This window comes from Tyto alba, unplaced genomic scaffold (genome assembly GCF_018691265.1).
Source record: "Tyto alba isolate M040663 unplaced genomic scaffold, T.alba_DEE_v4.0 Super-Scaffold_47, whole genome shotgun sequence".
Classification (NCBI taxonomy): domain Eukaryota; kingdom Metazoa; phylum Chordata; class Aves; order Strigiformes; family Tytonidae; genus Tyto; species Tyto alba.
The window spans coordinates 25813973-25831524 of NW_024881323.1; the positions used below are offsets into that span (position 1 = coordinate 25813973).

Sequence of the window (17552 nt, forward strand, 5' to 3'; positions counted from 1 at the left end):
TACTTCAAAATCCATGTACCTTAATACCTGTTATAATATCCTTGCAGCCCTCAGCTTGTAGCCCTTGCAGTGGTGAACTTCAATCGGTTCAGGCCGGAGACGACACACCACAGCACGCGATGTTCTGGTCGCTCTTTTTGCCCTTCGGTCGCTGCTCCCAGCGCACTGCTCCTTTCCTTCAGCCAGGTCCTTTTTTCACGAGGGTCCTTTCATCTCGAGGATCCCTTTGTTCTCACCTCAACGAGGGTCCCTTTTTCTCGAGAGACCCTTTGTTCCCTGTTGACCCTTTTTCTCGAGGGTCCCTGTTCGGGCGCCAATTGCCGGGCTGGGCGAGCCGAGGACGCAGGCCAAGGAGGAAGAACGCAGCCGACTCAGTATGAGTGATAAAGCGTGCTTCAATTTATTGATTTCCATTACAGCCTTTCATAATACTTCTGCTTAATTATGCCTACTAGTCAATCATTGATTGGATAAAATACAAGCAAGCCATGCCAGGGCTTGTTGGCCCAAGCCCTGGGAAAGACCCAGATAAGTTAGTTTAGGAGAAACAAAGAATGCTCATTTCTCCATCCTCCCCTGATTAAAGAAGAACAAGGAATGCTTCCCAACCTTGACGAGATAGAGAATGTTTCATCTCAGAACCTTAGTCAGTACTTTCCCACGGGACTCACTCTTGCTGTTGTTCACTCTTGCTGACTGAGGCCTACTCATGCTAACTTAAAAGAGACTCTCGTCGCAAAGAGGATCTCTAGATCCATGTCCCTTTTCCCTTAGCCATTCTCCAACAGCTTCCCCAGCCCACAGGGGAACGCTGAATCTCACCAACACACCTAAAAGAACTTTCTCCAGTAAGGGCTGTGTTCCATCTTATACACACCTGCTTCACTGCCAGAGCTGTTCAAACAAGCTCCAGATAACCTTATCTGGAAACAACACAGCGTGAACTTTTTTTGTATGTCATTTAGCAGCTAACCTTACTTTTGCCTCCCCCTAAAATATTCATTTCTTAAGCTTGACGTAGAATGGAGAGGACACTTTGAAAGGTTACTAACACAACCTTAAAAACAAAAATATTCAGATGCAGAGGACAAAACTATTCTTTCAGAAACACCAAATTACTGAAATCTAAATAGCACTAAAACTTCAGTTTTGACAAAGAATTCACAGAAAAGCCTTATGAGGCATGGGAACACTGATTAAAATAAACATGAGTTAACCATGAACAACCAGTAGCTATCAAGTGTCTATGCCTCATTTGGCTCAGTCTTACATGGGTTTATTTTTAAAAACAAGCCACCAAGCCACCATCTGAAACAGTGCTTATTTGGAAATCTTTGCAGAGTTATATAAATTGAGTCCGTAACTCAATTTGGGACAAAAATTCAGAAAATCTTGTTTTATTCCAAAGCAGATAATTTTGAAACTGTGAGAGGTTTTGCCGAACAGGAAAACTGTTGTGCAGTTCCACAATCCACTAACAATTCATAAAGTCACAGAAACAGATGTACGCCCAATAAATGTTTGAGAATAACAACTTCAGCTTCAGAGCAAGTAAGGTATTGTTTTTTCCATATTCCTTCCAGATGAAAGTGAAGAGCTATATATTTTAATCCATTAATTACTGGATTAAGTGGACATTTTACTTTTGGCCAAGAAGCTGACTCCAGAAAGTTACATGCTTTCTTTAGCGTGTATTGACTAATAAAAATAGCCTGTGTAAAGTTCTTAATATAAAGTCTTATTTTTATTTATAAAACAGTAAATTTTCATATTCTTCCCAAGTCAGAATGGAATGTAGAAAATCCTGCAACAACAAATAAGGTAAAAAAATTAGGACATGGCAGAAAGGCGACAGGCTCTGTAAATCTGTGTTGGTAGCAATGTGAATTCTATCTTATGTATATTGTCCATTTTGCTCTGTATCATAGGTTCATTTGATAACTTTAGATGATTTAATTTTCTTTATGTCATGGCTTTGCAGAATCAAGGTCCCATCCCTGAATTTTCCAACTTGTCCTGCAGGCCAAATGCTAGGCACTGATTTCTTCCTTTTGGCCTTCCTGAAATAGGAAGAGAAAAAAATAATTAAGAGAAACAACAGAAACTCATGAAAAAGCTTAATATGGTAAAAAATGTCACCTATTTATGAAATAGGTGTTTGGTATTATGGAATATTAAATCATAGCAGGTAATGACCCCAGAATATTTATTACCTGCATAGCCATTCAAAATTTGCAGCACATTACAGAATGATTTACATTTCAGAAAGTTTAGAAACATAAAGACACTTGGCTAGAAGAAGAAGATATAGAGCACATTTCAGTGAACCTGCTATACTGTGACTAAGAATGCCACTTCATCTTTCAAGCCTCTGTATACTGTATCTCGTGTTTTGCATTAATTACATCTCAGGGCAAGTGCTCCGAGTACGTGGCACATCCTGGGTCCGCACATCCATCTCACCTCCAGCTGCGTTCTTAGACATGTCGGGGCAGAACTGACATATTTTCAGTTAAGCTGCGTAACTAAAGCCTCTGAAACTGCTAGACACAGAGCAACATCATCATTTTGTGACCAAGTTCTTCTGCAGCTGGAGAAGTTCCTTCCACAGTGACTGCACGTCTTCTGGTATAAGACTGTGCATAGTTACACGGGGGGAAATATGCTGGAGAGGCTATACAAAGCAAGTTCATTTTAACCATGTTCAAAACAGCTCACCTCTCCTTCTGTTCTTTCTTCTTCTTCTTGAGAGAATCACCTTTATGTTCCTGCTTTTAAAGATACATATTTGAATGAAAAGAGATCTGAGCATCTTGGCTAAACAACCGTCTGCACTCAAAACACGTGGTACCCTTTGCTTCACGGAGCAGCAGGCATTTAAAGCAGGTTGGGAGACCTTCTGACAGGCCAAGTGATGCAATGCGTTATGGAGGCACTGCTAGGAGTGCCCAGAGCCCTTCCTGTCACCTTACGGGAATTACAGCCCTCTCATGACCAACAGGCTGCCCCTGCCACGTGGGGAGGCACAAACCCCACCGCAGGAGGACAGGCTTGCTTCTTGGGCATGTGACAGATCCTTGGGTCAAAAGACTTGCTCCCAGGCAGGTGTGCCTAGTTGCCTGATTGAGCATACCTGTCAAATAACAGGGTTCAACCACTTCTGGCCATGCCCTGGATGTGCTTTGAGCCATGTGACAGAGAAATAGGTCCCCTGGGAAAGAGGGTGGCAGGAAACAGGCTGACAGAGCAATTACCCGCCTTGCTCCCACCTACATGAGAAGACTCCATGGGGAGGCAGGGAGTAGGCTTGGAGCCAGATGGGCTGTGCTACAGGATGGATGCAAGAGAAACCTCACCCTTGCTTTAAACAATGAGCAAGATCCTAGATGGAACTGTGCTGATATAAAACCAGCTGAAGATCTGGCTCTCTGTGGTTAGACAACATGCAACAAACTTTAATTGAAGGCCATTTTTTTCTCTTAGGAGGCACGGAAAAAAAAAAAAAAAAAAAAAGAACAAAACCAACTGCTGATTTTGTGTCATCAATCTATCAGCCATAAAGGATGAGGCAGTGAAACCCACTACAACATGATGAGTCCTACTCATCAGGAACCCACTCCATGGGGAGCAGCAGGTGTCAAGCTCAGGCACTCCTCCTGCGCCTGAGGCGTTATCTGTCAGGTTTGTGGGCTAGCTCTTACATGTTGCCTTTTTATACAGAAAATTTTACACAAACCTTTCCCTTATCATACTCCTTTGCCATTTTCTTCTCTTTCATTTTCTCCTGGTAAGTCCTGTAGTTCACATGTTCTTTTTTGGGGGGCTGAAATAAAGATTGGGAGGGATACCACTGATTGAAAATTTCAAGTAGGTTAAAAAATATTCACACACTTGCATGGACAATATTTTTCAGATGGTGGTAGGGGAACATCAGAAATTGTTTATTTCCTCTTGGGTGAGAGGAAGGGACTGAAGGGATGTAAGGTAGACACATCGAAACCACATCTTTCATGCCGGAGACAGTAAGGAGGGATGTTTATGCTCTACATCAAACCTACAGGATTTCCACATATACACTGAGCTAGAAAGAAAACCCACACTCCTCCACACCCACCAAAAAAGACCTACAAAATTCTTTTTCTCTTTTGTATTACTGATGATGAATCAAACTGAAAAGTTTTCGCCATCTTTAACTCACCGGGACAGCGAAGCTTTAAAAAGCAAGCCCTTCCCTTCAACATTTTAGTTTTGAATGGCCTGATTAAAAATTGGTAAGTGTTGTCTTCCACCCCAATCAGCTGTATTTCATCTGTACAACATCTCTGATAACACAACCAGACTAATTTTACAAACATCAACAGAAAATAGACAAGACAGAATAGAATATGTAAAAGTAAGGATGAAGTGGGTCAGGGTAGGGGATCTTGTGTTTTAAAAAGGTGGTGCCAAAACCCCCCAGAGTTTTTTACTGCTTTCCTGCACTGTAACAGCTGGGTGACTGCTCAGCACAAACCAAGTGACAATTACCTTGGCTCCCAGCATGATAGCACGCTCCTGTTCCCATATACGTTGTTCCTGCTTCTTGTAGCCAGTGATTCCAAACTTGTGTACTTCCAGACGAGCCTAGAACATTACAGAAAATTGCAAGCATTTCATAATTTGCCCAGCCTCTTGTAAAATAGCTCTTGACAGACTACAACAAAGTCATACTCCCAAAGAAACCCTGGATAATACCTGAAATCAACATACTATAAAATAAAACTAACTGAGTTTGGAGCCATACTGCAGAACAGTTAACCACTGTCCATCTAATCTCTGGATGGTGAAGACTGTCAGGGGGACAATTTTTGAACCTCCTCATTTCACATAAAACAACACAATGGAATGGATCTCCTCCATATAAAAAGGAATCATGTTGTGCTGCACAAAGAAGAACAATGAAATGTGCTACCCACAGCACCCAACATTTACAGACTGTTCTCATTTCTTGGCTGCAGCGCACTTAACCAGTGAGAAACACAGCCGGGCATTGATGAAGTTGGTTTGACTACACACACATGCATAGCTGACACTATACAAGAATACCCTGGCAAAACCTGTGGTGAATTCATACTATTTTTAAAGTCAGTGGTTAAATCCCCATTGTGCTCAGCAGTACAAAGCTCCATGCAGAATTTCCAGTGAAACATTTCACTGGATCACAGCACATCCCTGAGCAGAGATCAGGCATATAAAACCACTTGCACAGATCTGTAAACAAATCAGTACCTAAGAAGGTCAATGCTAGTTATGCTCATATAAGAACAAGTGAGAATAAGAAGACAAATGGAAAGAAGTAATCTGCTGTTTCAAAAGTAGATGCCAATACACTTTTTTTCCCATCCCACCTGAGATCAGAAATCCAAGATTAACAATATGGGCCTGAAAGAGCTATGTTAAACATTATGGGTACTCACATAGCTTTACAAAGGTAACATACAGTGATCCTCCTCAAATTCTCTCTGACAGATTTGAAAGAAAGGCCACAGAGTTGCAACATGCCTCTCTTCACACAAAGCAGTTGACAAGAGCCAGCATGCTTCTCCTTTGACACGGCATACGGCCAAAATTACCTATTGGGAAATCCTCACCAAGATAACCTTTTCTGGAAGTGCTTCCCATTGGTCCCACCGTAGCTTTCACAAGGATATAGATACACATACCTGCACACTAAAATAGTGAGGTTAGATAGGCCCTGCTGACTTACTTTTTCAAAGTTAAATTCTTGTTCGTTCACATTTTTATCTTCATCCACTCTTTTGGTCTACAAACAAAACATTTGGAATTAATATAACAAGTAACACCGGTTTAAATGTCCATTGTGATAGTTTTTTGGAAAGCAGTGAAATGTAGAAAGAGTTGTTGGGAAGAGTATACAGCTTTCCAGCACTATTTTTTCCAGCTTTGTTACCCGGATTTATGAAAAGAGACAGCCTCAGTGACATTTTTAATATTCAGATATTACAGGATCTTACTGGAATGACCTTGCACAATTTATAGGGTACCATTATAGCACAGTGCATACAGCTTTGTCCTTCATTTTCTTGCCTGGATCATCTCCTAACACTTACAAAGGGTTTCATAATTCAGAAAGATATTAATAGCTGCAATTAATTTTTATCCTTTCAAGAATAAATTACATTTTATAAAATAAAAACTGCCACATGTGAGCTATACGTCACGCATAATTCCATTTCCAAATCCATACCAAACTGCTGATGCAGGATAGGACACAAACCTTAAGTCATTTTGTTTGAGACAGAGAGTGCAGTGGTAATAGCACATATACTGACAGCCGGTGGCAACACGCAGAGGCTTAATTTGCAACTGTGTGGACATATATTAGAGCACATATCCAGCTTAACTAATGCAAGAGAAACGGCTCCAAAGGATGACACTGTCAGGAGATGGCGGACCCCACTTAAGCTGTTTAAAGAAACTACTTGCTCAAAATGAGATCAGTGAAAACTCCATCTTCTCTATTCCGTGATTTACGTGGAGACCTTTCAACAGCAGTTCTCAGTTTGGAGGGGAACTCTCCAAGGGGGGACAGATTGTATCCTAGGAAGAAAAAGAAGTGCAAAATCCCCAGGGAGAGCTCCACACCTGCTAGTGTCCCACATGGGACAGTAACAAATCTCCCAGGTTTGTTTTAGATTGTGTCTGACTCCTGATTTTGGAGAGGACGTGCTGAACAACCTCTCTGAGTGGATGCTCTGCCTCTGGTGCAGGCAGCATGGGCAGGGAAACTGCAGTCTGTTCAAGAGTATCCGCTTGCTTGTCTTTCCCTGTTTGCTCTCAAGAGCACTATCCCCTCCAAGGAAGCAGGAGTACTACATATATATTACAACTGAACCTGAATGCTTTTAACGCATTTCGGTTTCACTCTCCAGGACTTTAAGTCATACTTAGTCACAGGTTCAGGTTCCAGGGTTACGTCAGGGCTTCCCTCTGCATTCAGCGGAGCCAAACCCAAACTTCTCCCAACTCTGCAAAAAGCTTCTATATAAAACTGTCCATTTCAATGACAAATAAACATGGTTATTTTCAGACCATTTTACTAACATGCTTAACACCAGTCTTTTCAGGAAGAAAAATTTAAGTTATAATAAAGCATAAGAAAATAATTATCTAGGGCAATTTTTAGAGGAAAACATTCCAGAAAAAGCACAAAAGTTTATGGATTCAACCAACTGCTTGGTCAGTCTCTTGAACTTCCTAATTCCAAGCAGTCAAACCCCAGATACCAGTAAATCTTCCTGAATTTGAGACAGTCATGTGCTTGTCCATCAGACCTTATTTTAGAATTGGGCTTCTGATGTTATGGCCATAAACATGGCTCAAAGAAAACAACCAGAGAAGCTATAAAATCTGGAGACCAATCAATTAGCAATGGACCCTCTGCTTGGCATGGGACGCAGCTCAGCTTCCAGTCAAGCCTATCCAGGCCTCTCTGTTGTAGCAACTCAGCTACAGTTTTTGGTAGCACGAATAAATTCAGTACCAACAAACCATATCAGAGGACTGAGATCTAATGCTGTCATGCCTTCCCCCATTGCTGGTGAACAGCCAAGTGCTGCTGTGATGCCAGAGAAGAAAGCTTTCGCACCTCACATCCACTCCTGTTAACGAGAACGGAGCAGCACACACAACACTTAGGCACAGAAGTAAAGAGGCTTTGCTTCCCATTTCATTCACTTCTTGCTGTATCAGCAGTCCTATCTGCAGATCAATTTATTTTGTTGGGATACATCTAGTTCAAATATAGGATAGTTATCCAGAGATCTCTGGAAATTGGGAAAAAAAGTCTTCGAGTCCTGCTCCCACCCCTACCAGCAGCCCTGTTGGAAATCAGCAGGACTGGATGCCATCAAGCTGAGCACACAGATCACCAAAGGATCCCAGATTTCCAGGCAGCTGTATTAGCAAGAGGGAAGAAACTAGACACTGGAGGGGGCATTATGGAAGACATCTCACAATTTATGGTGGCAGACTAAGGAGACAGGAAAAAGCAAAACCAACAGACACGCAGAGGATTTTATTTGGTTTTAACTGTCACCAGGAAAGGGCATCCCAGTCCAGTACCTGCTCAGCAGCAACTCTCTGGTGCGGCTTCACAAAAACCCATCTATCTGTGCTTTAAAGAAGCAGCAAGATATTCACCGGTACGGGCACCGTGCCCAGGGTGCGCACCCCGTTAGAAGGCCGCTCCTACTCGGGGACAGCAGCACCCACGCCTGCAGGCGTGGGCGTGCCTGGGGCAGGGGGGCCCACCCGCTCCCCGGTCCTACCTGGGCACCTCCGGTGGGTGCTACCGAGGGGCTGGGCCGCCCCTTCCTCTTCCTCCCGCGAAACACCACGACCTCCACGGCGGCGGCGTGGGGGCGGCGGGCCGGCGGCGGCCAGCTCAGCCCGCAGCTCCCCAAAAAAGTCGCGGGCTCCCCGCCGCCCGCCCGCCGCCGGCTGCGGTCCTCGGTTCTCCTCCTCCTCCTTCTCCTTCTTCTTCTTCTTCTCGCCGCCGCCGCCCCTACGCTCGCCTCGCTGTCCTTCGCCGCGCCCCGAGCACCGCGCTCCTCACCTGCGTGCCGAACGCATGCCCCGAGTCAGCCGTGTGCGGCCCGTCGCTCCGCTTCAGAGTGAACACGCCCGACCCCCAGGGAAGGCCGCGGTGCTGCCGGCCACGGCGCAGCGCCCGGCCCGGCCCCATTCCCCACGACCGGCAGCCCACGGCGCGGCCCCGCTCACCCACCCAGGTCGTAGAGGGCGCCGAGCACCGCTTCCAGCCGGCGGCAGGGCTCCCGCGACCCCATGGCGGCGGGCGGAAGGACGTTTGGTCCCGAGCGGCTCCCGTCGCCCCCAAGATGGCGCCGCCCATCGCGCGTTCCCCCCGCCCTCCGCCGCGCGCTGGGCAGCCGGGCCGGGCCCCCGCCGGGCTCGGGAGGGGACGAGGCCTGTCCTGGGTCCCGGCGGCGGCAAGTCTCGGCCAAGCGGGAGCCGGACGTTTCCCCTCACACGCTCACCTTCCCCAGGCGCTGCGGGCCCCGAGCCCGCCGCTCCGCCACGGTGCCTGTCGCGTCAAGTCGCGACAGTCGGAGCTCCCGATCCCGAGCGCCGCTTCTCCCCTCAGGTAGGCTGTCAAACGCCAGCCGGCTTAAGAAGGGTCGGAGGCGTCTGGGACTCTTCTCCAGAGAGGTTTTGTCCAGCAGCCCAGGGACCGGGCCTGGCGGCAAGGCTGGCGGGGGCGGTGGGCGTCTGAGGGGCTTCGCGGGGAGCCCTCGGCGGCGACAGAAACTTGCCAGCGACGACAAATTCAGCCCTAGAAAATGTCACAGCGATGGAGTGGCCGAAGCAGGTTTTCCTGTGTTACGTGGTGGAAATTACTTCATTGACCTTATTTTTTCCCTGTGGCTCCTATGCCAGCCTCAGATAAGGACATTTGGGTGTGGGGTGGTAACCCCCTCCCTCCCCGCACCCCCAGTTACATTTGGAGGAGGTGACTGGGGAGAGAGGGAAACAGCTCCTGGTTTTGGCAGAGATTCCCACAGCCCTCTTCTGTGTCTCCCTGGCTGTATGCTGGTATCCCAAGCGCATCATGAGCATCCTCATTTTGTTGCTTTCAAAGGTTATAGGGAAGCAGAGGAGTTCCAGGATCCTGCTGTTTTGCTTTTGTACTTCACCAGTGTCACAGTAACAGTGCACGTAACTGAATTTTCTGATGTCAAGGTTTCCAACGGCATATTTTATAAATGTACTCTCTACCAGTTGGCAACCAAAGCTAGAAGAACAGCTTGGCCATAGGGTGCAAAAGCAGTGTTATTCTTCTTAAGTGGTTGGTAAAGTGTGTGTTTTGGCTTCCTCTGCGCTGCTTCAAGAGGGCATGAAAATAACTATTGCCATGGAGAGGAATCGGTTGCACTTCAAATCTGGAAGCATCAAATGGGGAGCTGTGGCAGAGAGGTGACTTAAATTGGCCGTGGCCTTTGCAAAACTCCTGTCACCAGAGCCACGCTGGGGAACAGCTGTAGCAGCGTGGTGACTGCTGATGTGGCTGATGATACCGGAGCTGAGTGCTGGGTTTCTTTGTCTGGGTTTTGTGCAGTTGCACATTGCAGGATTTAAACTTTGGTAATTGACATAAATGTTGCTTATATTTTCTGAGCAATGATTTGTCCAGTACTGATCTAAGTAGGTGTATACTTAGAGCCAACTAATATCTTCCGATGCTATTCTGATCTATCTTTTTTGCTATTACAGACCCTAAGGGATTTTTTTTTCCTGTTTTATTTTTAATCAAGTGGATTGATATAAGGTGTCAGTGGCAACAGATGGCTAATACAAACTATTTCCATTCTTCTTAACAGTTCTTAGCTTACTTGGCTCTTGCAAAACACCAACTAGCTGAAAGCTGGAAGAAGAAAGTTTGAAAACTAATGCTAGACTATACAGGAAAAAAACACATAAAGTTCAAAATTAATATGGGCTTGAGTTTAATACATTGTATAGGATTAGTTTTAACAGTCCCTGGAGAGTTTGTACTGCAGTTATTGTGGGACAATTCTCTAAACTACAGTAGTGAAAAGAAAAGTTAGACTATCTACCAAATGTTACTGTTGTAGAAGGATGGTATCCAAATTTGACTCTTATGTGTGGGAAAAAGAATGTGAGAAGGTCAAACATTACAGTTGGATTTGTGTTCTCTGATAAAACGAAACTGGCTTTTGATACAGTTGAGGCTTGGAAGGATTTTTTGTGGTTCTTAAGTGGAGATATTCCTGATTTTATGTTTTTGTTTTGTTTTGCCAAATTCTTGTCTCGATGAATGGACAGGAACTAAATGTTTGCTCTTATTTTAAATGTCAGCTGCTTTGATAGTGTTGCTGGAGTGGCTGTGGTCCACTGGCAGTGAAACCTGACTCCCGCTCGCAAGGTTGAAAACCCAGCTGCTACTGCTGGGTGTTTTGCTTATCTGTTCCTGGTGTTCTGTGCATTTGCTGGCCAAACTTTCCTCTCAATACCAGAAAAGGTCACTGTAAGAGACCATGAAACAACATGTTTTATCCTTCATTATCAGACTGGTTCTGCACAGGTTGTTTATAGGGAGAGGAGGCAGAATGAAGGAAAGGGATGCCTGCGTTACCCTTCAAGTGGTGCTGTAGAGGAAGTCATAAGTGTTTTTTTTTTTAGCATCTTCTTCTAATAAATAAGCTTGATCATAACCAATACTTTCATATTTGTGTTTCACGGAGGCTTGCTCCAGTTGCCTTGCTTGTCTGGTGGCTATTGCTGTTTTGAAGTTGAGAGAAATACGATTTCAGTTTGGAAAGACTGAGGGGTCATTCGTATAAACTGTGGTGTTATAGGAGATAATAGGAGACTCTCTCCAGCTCAGGGGATGCCTCCTGACTCAAGGGGAAGCATTTTGTCACTGAGATTTCTGCAGCAGGATGGATCCCTGTTATAAATTCAGACCACAATGGATCATAATCCAATTATAATTTTATTAATTATAGCAAGTAGAATATGAGCAAAGACAGCGCTGGACGGCAGGGGAGTCTGCGCTCCGCCAACTGCCGCACTGATCAGTTCAAACAGTTCCTTTTTATACATTTTTACATCCGTGGTTGTCTTTGATCAGTACCCCTTCTGCTTGCACAAGCGGTATCTATCTGGTTTGTGTAAGCAATTGCGGTTATCTTGTCTCACAGGTTATCTTGTCTCACACAAGCGGTGTCTGGCAGCTATTTGCATAAGCAGTTTTTCTGTCTTTTGCCGCCTAACCTTTACATTGAGCTTAACATAAATTTCAATAAACAATACCCTTAGTTCATAGTTTCTTACAATCCCCCCTTTTTCTTTTATCCTATTATTGTTTATTAGATGCTACTTTCATTTTCGTCACTGCAAACAAACCTTTTTCCACAATTCCAACATTTATCATAACACTCTCAAGATAATACCTTACAATTACAATCATAGTTTTCACGTGGCATAACGCATTCACAACAATCTTTTCCACCAGGAAGCTCCTAATAGATCATCCCACCATTCTGAGTCTAACATTGAGGGTGTTTTCAGAGCACCATAGGTAAAACAGCTCTTATTCTATCTGCTATGTGCAGTTGTCGCCTTAATGTTTTTGCCGTGTGTTATTTATTCCTTGCTTTGTTCAGTTAATCCAACAAGTTGTGACCAACATGCAATTTGCTACTACTGTTTCACCTGTTGGTGTTAAGCAAATTCGAGCTGTGTGCCGAACTGCACAGTCAACCGTACTATCAGACACTCTGTAAACAATAATCAACAATTTATTAGCAAACAAGAACCTGAAATAATTAACTGTATAACAATCCAGCAAAGTCCCACGCGACACAATCAGAAAGAGAAAAAGTAAGAACCAAAGATATCAGCACTGTCCTTTGGATGTTGTCCTTCGATGTCTTGTTACCCTTACTCACGGGGCGATAGCGATAGAAAGATAGAAAGAGTCCAAGAACAACAGTCACACACGCCGCGCGGTAACTCCTCTGATCAAACATTTTCTTCTTTGAACTATAAGTCTGTTTCCATCACCTCATCAAGGTTTCGAGGGCGTCTTAGTTGTCTTCGTGATCTTGGAGGATTGGGGGGAGGAGGTGATCTCCGACACCAGCCACGAGACATTCCCTCGCATACCGCGATGGCAACGACAGTCACCACCAATATAATGAAAAATCCCAACAGCAGGCGGCGCACACGGGATCGTCCCCTACTCCCATCTTCCCAAGATTGCAATCCAGCGGGATCAGTAAGATTAGTGGGATAGTCCAGCCCCAGGCTAGCGGCTTGACCGAGGAAGGTCCAAGTGCGCAATGAGCGGAAGTTTCTCTTCCACCCAGAATGCCTGTGCTGCCTAGATCTGGGCGGGCCTGGCAGTTGTTTTTGCCATCCGGGTATAGCCGAACTTTCGAGACCCTCCAGCAACACATGCGCTTTGGACTGGGGGCGTGGAAATCCATTTTCCTGCTGCGTATGTGGACCCTGACTCCTGATCCCTACAGACCAGGCAGGTTCGCCACTCGCGCTCTCACTCTTGTACCTCCGATACCGCGAAAACAATGGAGCGTGCTTATGCATGGGCAGCAATTTATTGTGCAGCCTTGATGTTGGTAGCCCTCACTTTGTTTGCCTTTTTACTACATATCTTTTGCCCTTGTAAATGTTCCTCTTTCAAGTACCCATGTAGTTGTATCTGCTTATGTAAACCACCATCTCCTTTGGTTAACCATGTTGAAAATTCTGTTATAGGTCTTTTCGGCGGTTTTGGTACTGGCTGTTTTACTTCTGTCACATCTTTTACTTGGATTCTCTTCTTCCCACTAAAATATCTCCATCCACCCTTCTGTCTTTGGGAAAGCAAAGCCACTCTGATGTTGGACATAACAGTAAAGCACTTGCTGCACAAATTTGCCACTATTAAAGCAAACCATACCAGGATGATTAGCAGAGGTCCGGTATAACATATACTCCCACCTCTCATGCCTATGGGGTTGCAGCCCACAGCTGAGAAAAAGGTCTTCTTGGTGGCGAGCACAGAGGTTAACCCGGTCTTGCCCTCTACTGTTTAACAAATCCGTGTGTTAAGAGTTAGTCAATTCAAGTGCAGCTCCTTTGTAGCCACTTCCTTTGTTTCTAAGCAAAGCAAAATTTTGGCACTTTCCGATAGTGTCCTCCCATCAACTCTCAGGGACATCACAAATTCTGGGGACTAACCTCTTTTTCCCCGTAAATCAAGGTTACAGTTCATGCCCCTTCCCTATACAGTTATAAGACAATTTTCTCCATCTGCAAGAAATACCACATCCGGTAACACATTTCACATTCACACAAAACCCACGCTTCATGACATCCATACATACACTCGAGACAAGGTATTACCCAATTAGGTTGATTTTCTAGCAATGCCTAATTGACTCCAAAATGCTCATAATCTTACACACTCTAACTGTCTGTCAGTTAATGCTCGGTAAACGCCAGCTTTTCCCTGACAGTTTTTTTTGTTTGGTTTTGTCTGTTTTTTTGTTTTTGTTTCCTTATACAGCAAGTAAGTAAATGAATAAGTAAATTTTCACAGTGTTACCTCTGAACCCAGTTAAAAACCCAGTCAAACCACTGGTTAAGAGTCATTCAATCCCCTCCTGATGAATTTACTTAGTCCTTTGAGGGTGACTTGTAGTTGGTCAGTTGATGGTACCACAGTCCACTCCTGAGGCTTTTCCACCGGTCCTTTTCCTCAGGAGGCAAGAGTCCACCCCTTTTCTTTTGTTCGGATCGCTGTCTCGGTGGTCAGCAGCACCTGAAATGGACCTTCCCACTCGGGAGTTAATGATTAATCTTTCCACACTTTTATCAATACCCAATCACCTGGTTTTACATTGTGGATATTAAAAGCCAATGGTGGTATTTGAGGCAGAAGTCCTTTCTTTCTTAGTTTCATTAAAGTGTTACCAATTCTTATTACATACTTTCTTACATACTGATCTCCTACTTCAGGGATGACAATATCCCTGTCATTACTCATACATAGTAATCCAAACATCATTTCATAGGGAGAAATTCCCAGGTCTGTTCGTGGCTGAGTATTGATCCTTAATAAGGCCAACGGCAGGCATTTAATCCAAGACATCTGAGTCTCAATCATTAACTTAGTCAAGGTTTGTTTTGAAGTTTGATTCATTCTTTCTCCTCTTCCAGAACTCCGAGGATGCCATGGGGTGTGCCATGCCCATTCGATCCCTAAGGCTTCAGATAGCTGTTGTATAATTTTTTAAAATGAAATGTGTTCCTCCGCCCAAGTCTATTCTTTCTATTAATCCATATCTGGGGATAATGTTTTCCAGTAACACCTTGGATACCATGCTTGCCATTGCCCTTGGTGTGGGGGATTGCTTCCACCCAATGAGTTAAGTGAGCCACTAATACCAACAAATACTTCACCTTGTATTTAAGGTAGCTCTGTTAAGTCTACCTGGAGGCTTTGTATGGCTAGCTCCTGTTCCCCAGCCACCTTTTTTTTTTTTTTTTTCATTACCTTTTTGTTCACTTTTTAACAAATCAAACATCGATCAACTAGTTGTTTAGCCCTATATATATTCCTATACACCCATATTGTCTAAGGAAATGATCACAAAGTGATTGCGTTCCCCAATGTATTTTCTAATGTATTAATGACAGAATTTCTCATGATCTTGTTTTGTTTAACATCTGCCTTCCATCTGCTAAAGTCCATTTTCCTTCTGAATCTTTTCCCCCCTTATTTTTAAGTATATCCTTTTCTTGTTCTGTGAAATTTGGGGCTAAATTCTCATAATCCCCTGGTATTATTACCAATAAAACTACCAATGATGATTCTGTAGCTGCTTCTCTGGCTACTTAATCTGCTAAATTATTCCCCCTTATTTCCATTGATGCTCCCCTCTGATGTCCTTTCACATGCACAATTGCAATTTCTGTGGGGAGCTTCAGGGCTTCTAAAACTTCTCTGATCAGCCGCTCGTGTACTAGCTCCTTCCCTTTTGTATTTATAAGCCCTCTTTCTTCCCATATTTTTCCAAATGTGTGGACCACTCCAAATGCATACTTTGAGTCTGTGTACACTGTCCCTTCCTTATCTCTCAAATATACCAATGTCTGTTTTAGGGCATAGAGTTCACAGACTTGTGCTGACCACCCAGCAGGTAATTTCCCCTTTTCAAACACTTCCATCTTCTGCCTCTCGATAATTACATAACCCAATATTTTTCCTTCTAGGCATCGAGAGGACCCATCAATAAATAGTTTTTCTCTATAGGGCAAAGGTTTATTTAACAGATCTTCTCTTATTTTCGTTTGATAATTTATAAAATCCAAACAGTTATGCTCTGGTTCCTAAATATCCTCCCCGATTCTCCTCCCATAATTCTAGTAATTTAACCACTAGTTTTCCTTCACCCAGCACCACACCTATTCCTAATTGCACTTGTAAATCTCTACCTAGCAAATTACATCCTACCCCTGGCATTAACAACAAATCATTAACAGCATATTGATCTTCCCCTTGTATTAACACATTCTTTATAACTGGGACCAAAACCCCTTCACCTTTAGCCCCTACAGCCCAAGTTGTATCTTTTACATAATCTTCCTCCTGGGGTCTTAATTTCAAATTTATCAAGGGCTCTTCTGTTGGTATATCCCCCAGGAGGTAGAGTCCCTGACACCCCTAGTGATTACCACCCTCATCCTGTTGGGTTACTTCAAACACCAACAGGTCCCGTATTCTCTGGGGGCATTCTTGTTTATAATGCCCCCCCTTCCCACAATGAAAACATTCCCTTGTGATTTCCCTAGCCAGTGGTGCCTCTTGGTTCCGCCTTCCCTTTCATTCCCTTGCCTGTTTCAAATTTGATTTCCTGTCTGAGATTCCTTGTGTTTGTTTCTAACAGCTTCTTGTGCAGTTATCATAGTTTTAGCTTTAGTTTTAGCCTCTTCTTCATCCTTCCTAATATCTACTTTCTGTGCTTCTCTCAGGAGTTCCTCCAGACTCTTATTATAATGACCTAGAGTCACTCATATCTCTCCTCCGCTCTTGTTCATTCTGATTCCACTGCAGAGGGGTTACAGGGAGTTTCCTTTCCCCGGGTATCCCCTGCTGATTTTCTCTCTCCCATATCCACATTCCAACCGTTCTGATCATCTGTCTTTCTTCAGGAGAGAAAAAAATTCCCGTAATCGACTGCATCTCCTCCCATGTATATATATACTGGGTCCCAAAAATTGATCAGTCTTCTCTGACAGCCCCACAGGGTCCTCTAATAACCTCCTAAATTCATTCTTATACGCCCTCACTTCTACATTAGTGAGCGGCACATCCACAAATCCCATCCCCCCTTGAATTCCTGCCGCTGGGACTTCCCCGCAAGGGATTAACCCTAGCCGCCCCGTGCTCCCTTAAACGATTTCCCTTAAATCATGTACGAGCCGATATTTCCCATTTGGTTTCTTTACAGGCAGAATGGGGGTGTTAAAGGGTGACATACAAGGCTCTAAGATTCCTTGTGCTAATAATCGATCAATTTCTGGTTTTAATCCTCTCCGTCCGTCTAGGGAAATGGGATATTGCTTTACCCTCACAGGTATGTGGGGTTCAGAAACTTGGATTTTAATCGGTGGGATTTCCAGTCTACTAATTGTGTCCGGAGAGTACCAGACATCGGGGTTAATTTGTTTTTGCTCATCCACGGTCAAAGGATAAGTAGACACTGTTAGCTCTTGATTTTTCACTTTAATTTCTAATTGTAATTCAACAATTAAATCTCGTCCTAGCAGATTAAATTCTGCTTCAGGGACGAGCAAGAGTTCACCCATTCCAAATTTATTTTCAGTTTCGAATACCACATTTTTGATTTTGTTTACTTTAAATGGTTCTCCTTTTGCCCCAATTACTTGTACTTTTTCCGGGGAAATTTTACATCCCTCAGGTATTTGTTTAATAGTCG

At 44.0% G+C, this 17552-nt stretch overlaps 1 protein-coding gene across 1 annotated transcript; it reads right to left on the reverse strand.

The window, feature by feature from the left end:
• Window positions 1-377: 377 nt before the first annotated feature.
• On the reverse strand, window positions 378-8921 carry LOC122154780 (uncharacterized protein C1orf131 homolog). Its single transcript, XM_042806586.1, is given in 9 exon segments — window positions 378-2060; window positions 2719-2768; window positions 3737-3823; window positions 4528-4623; window positions 5747-5803; window positions 8331-8418; window positions 8420-8544; window positions 8547-8617; window positions 8789-8921. Coding segments are annotated over 9 exon segments (765 nt in total). The 5' UTR covers window positions 8850-8921; the 3' UTR covers window positions 378-1930.
• Window positions 8922-17552: the final 8631 nt, after the last annotated feature.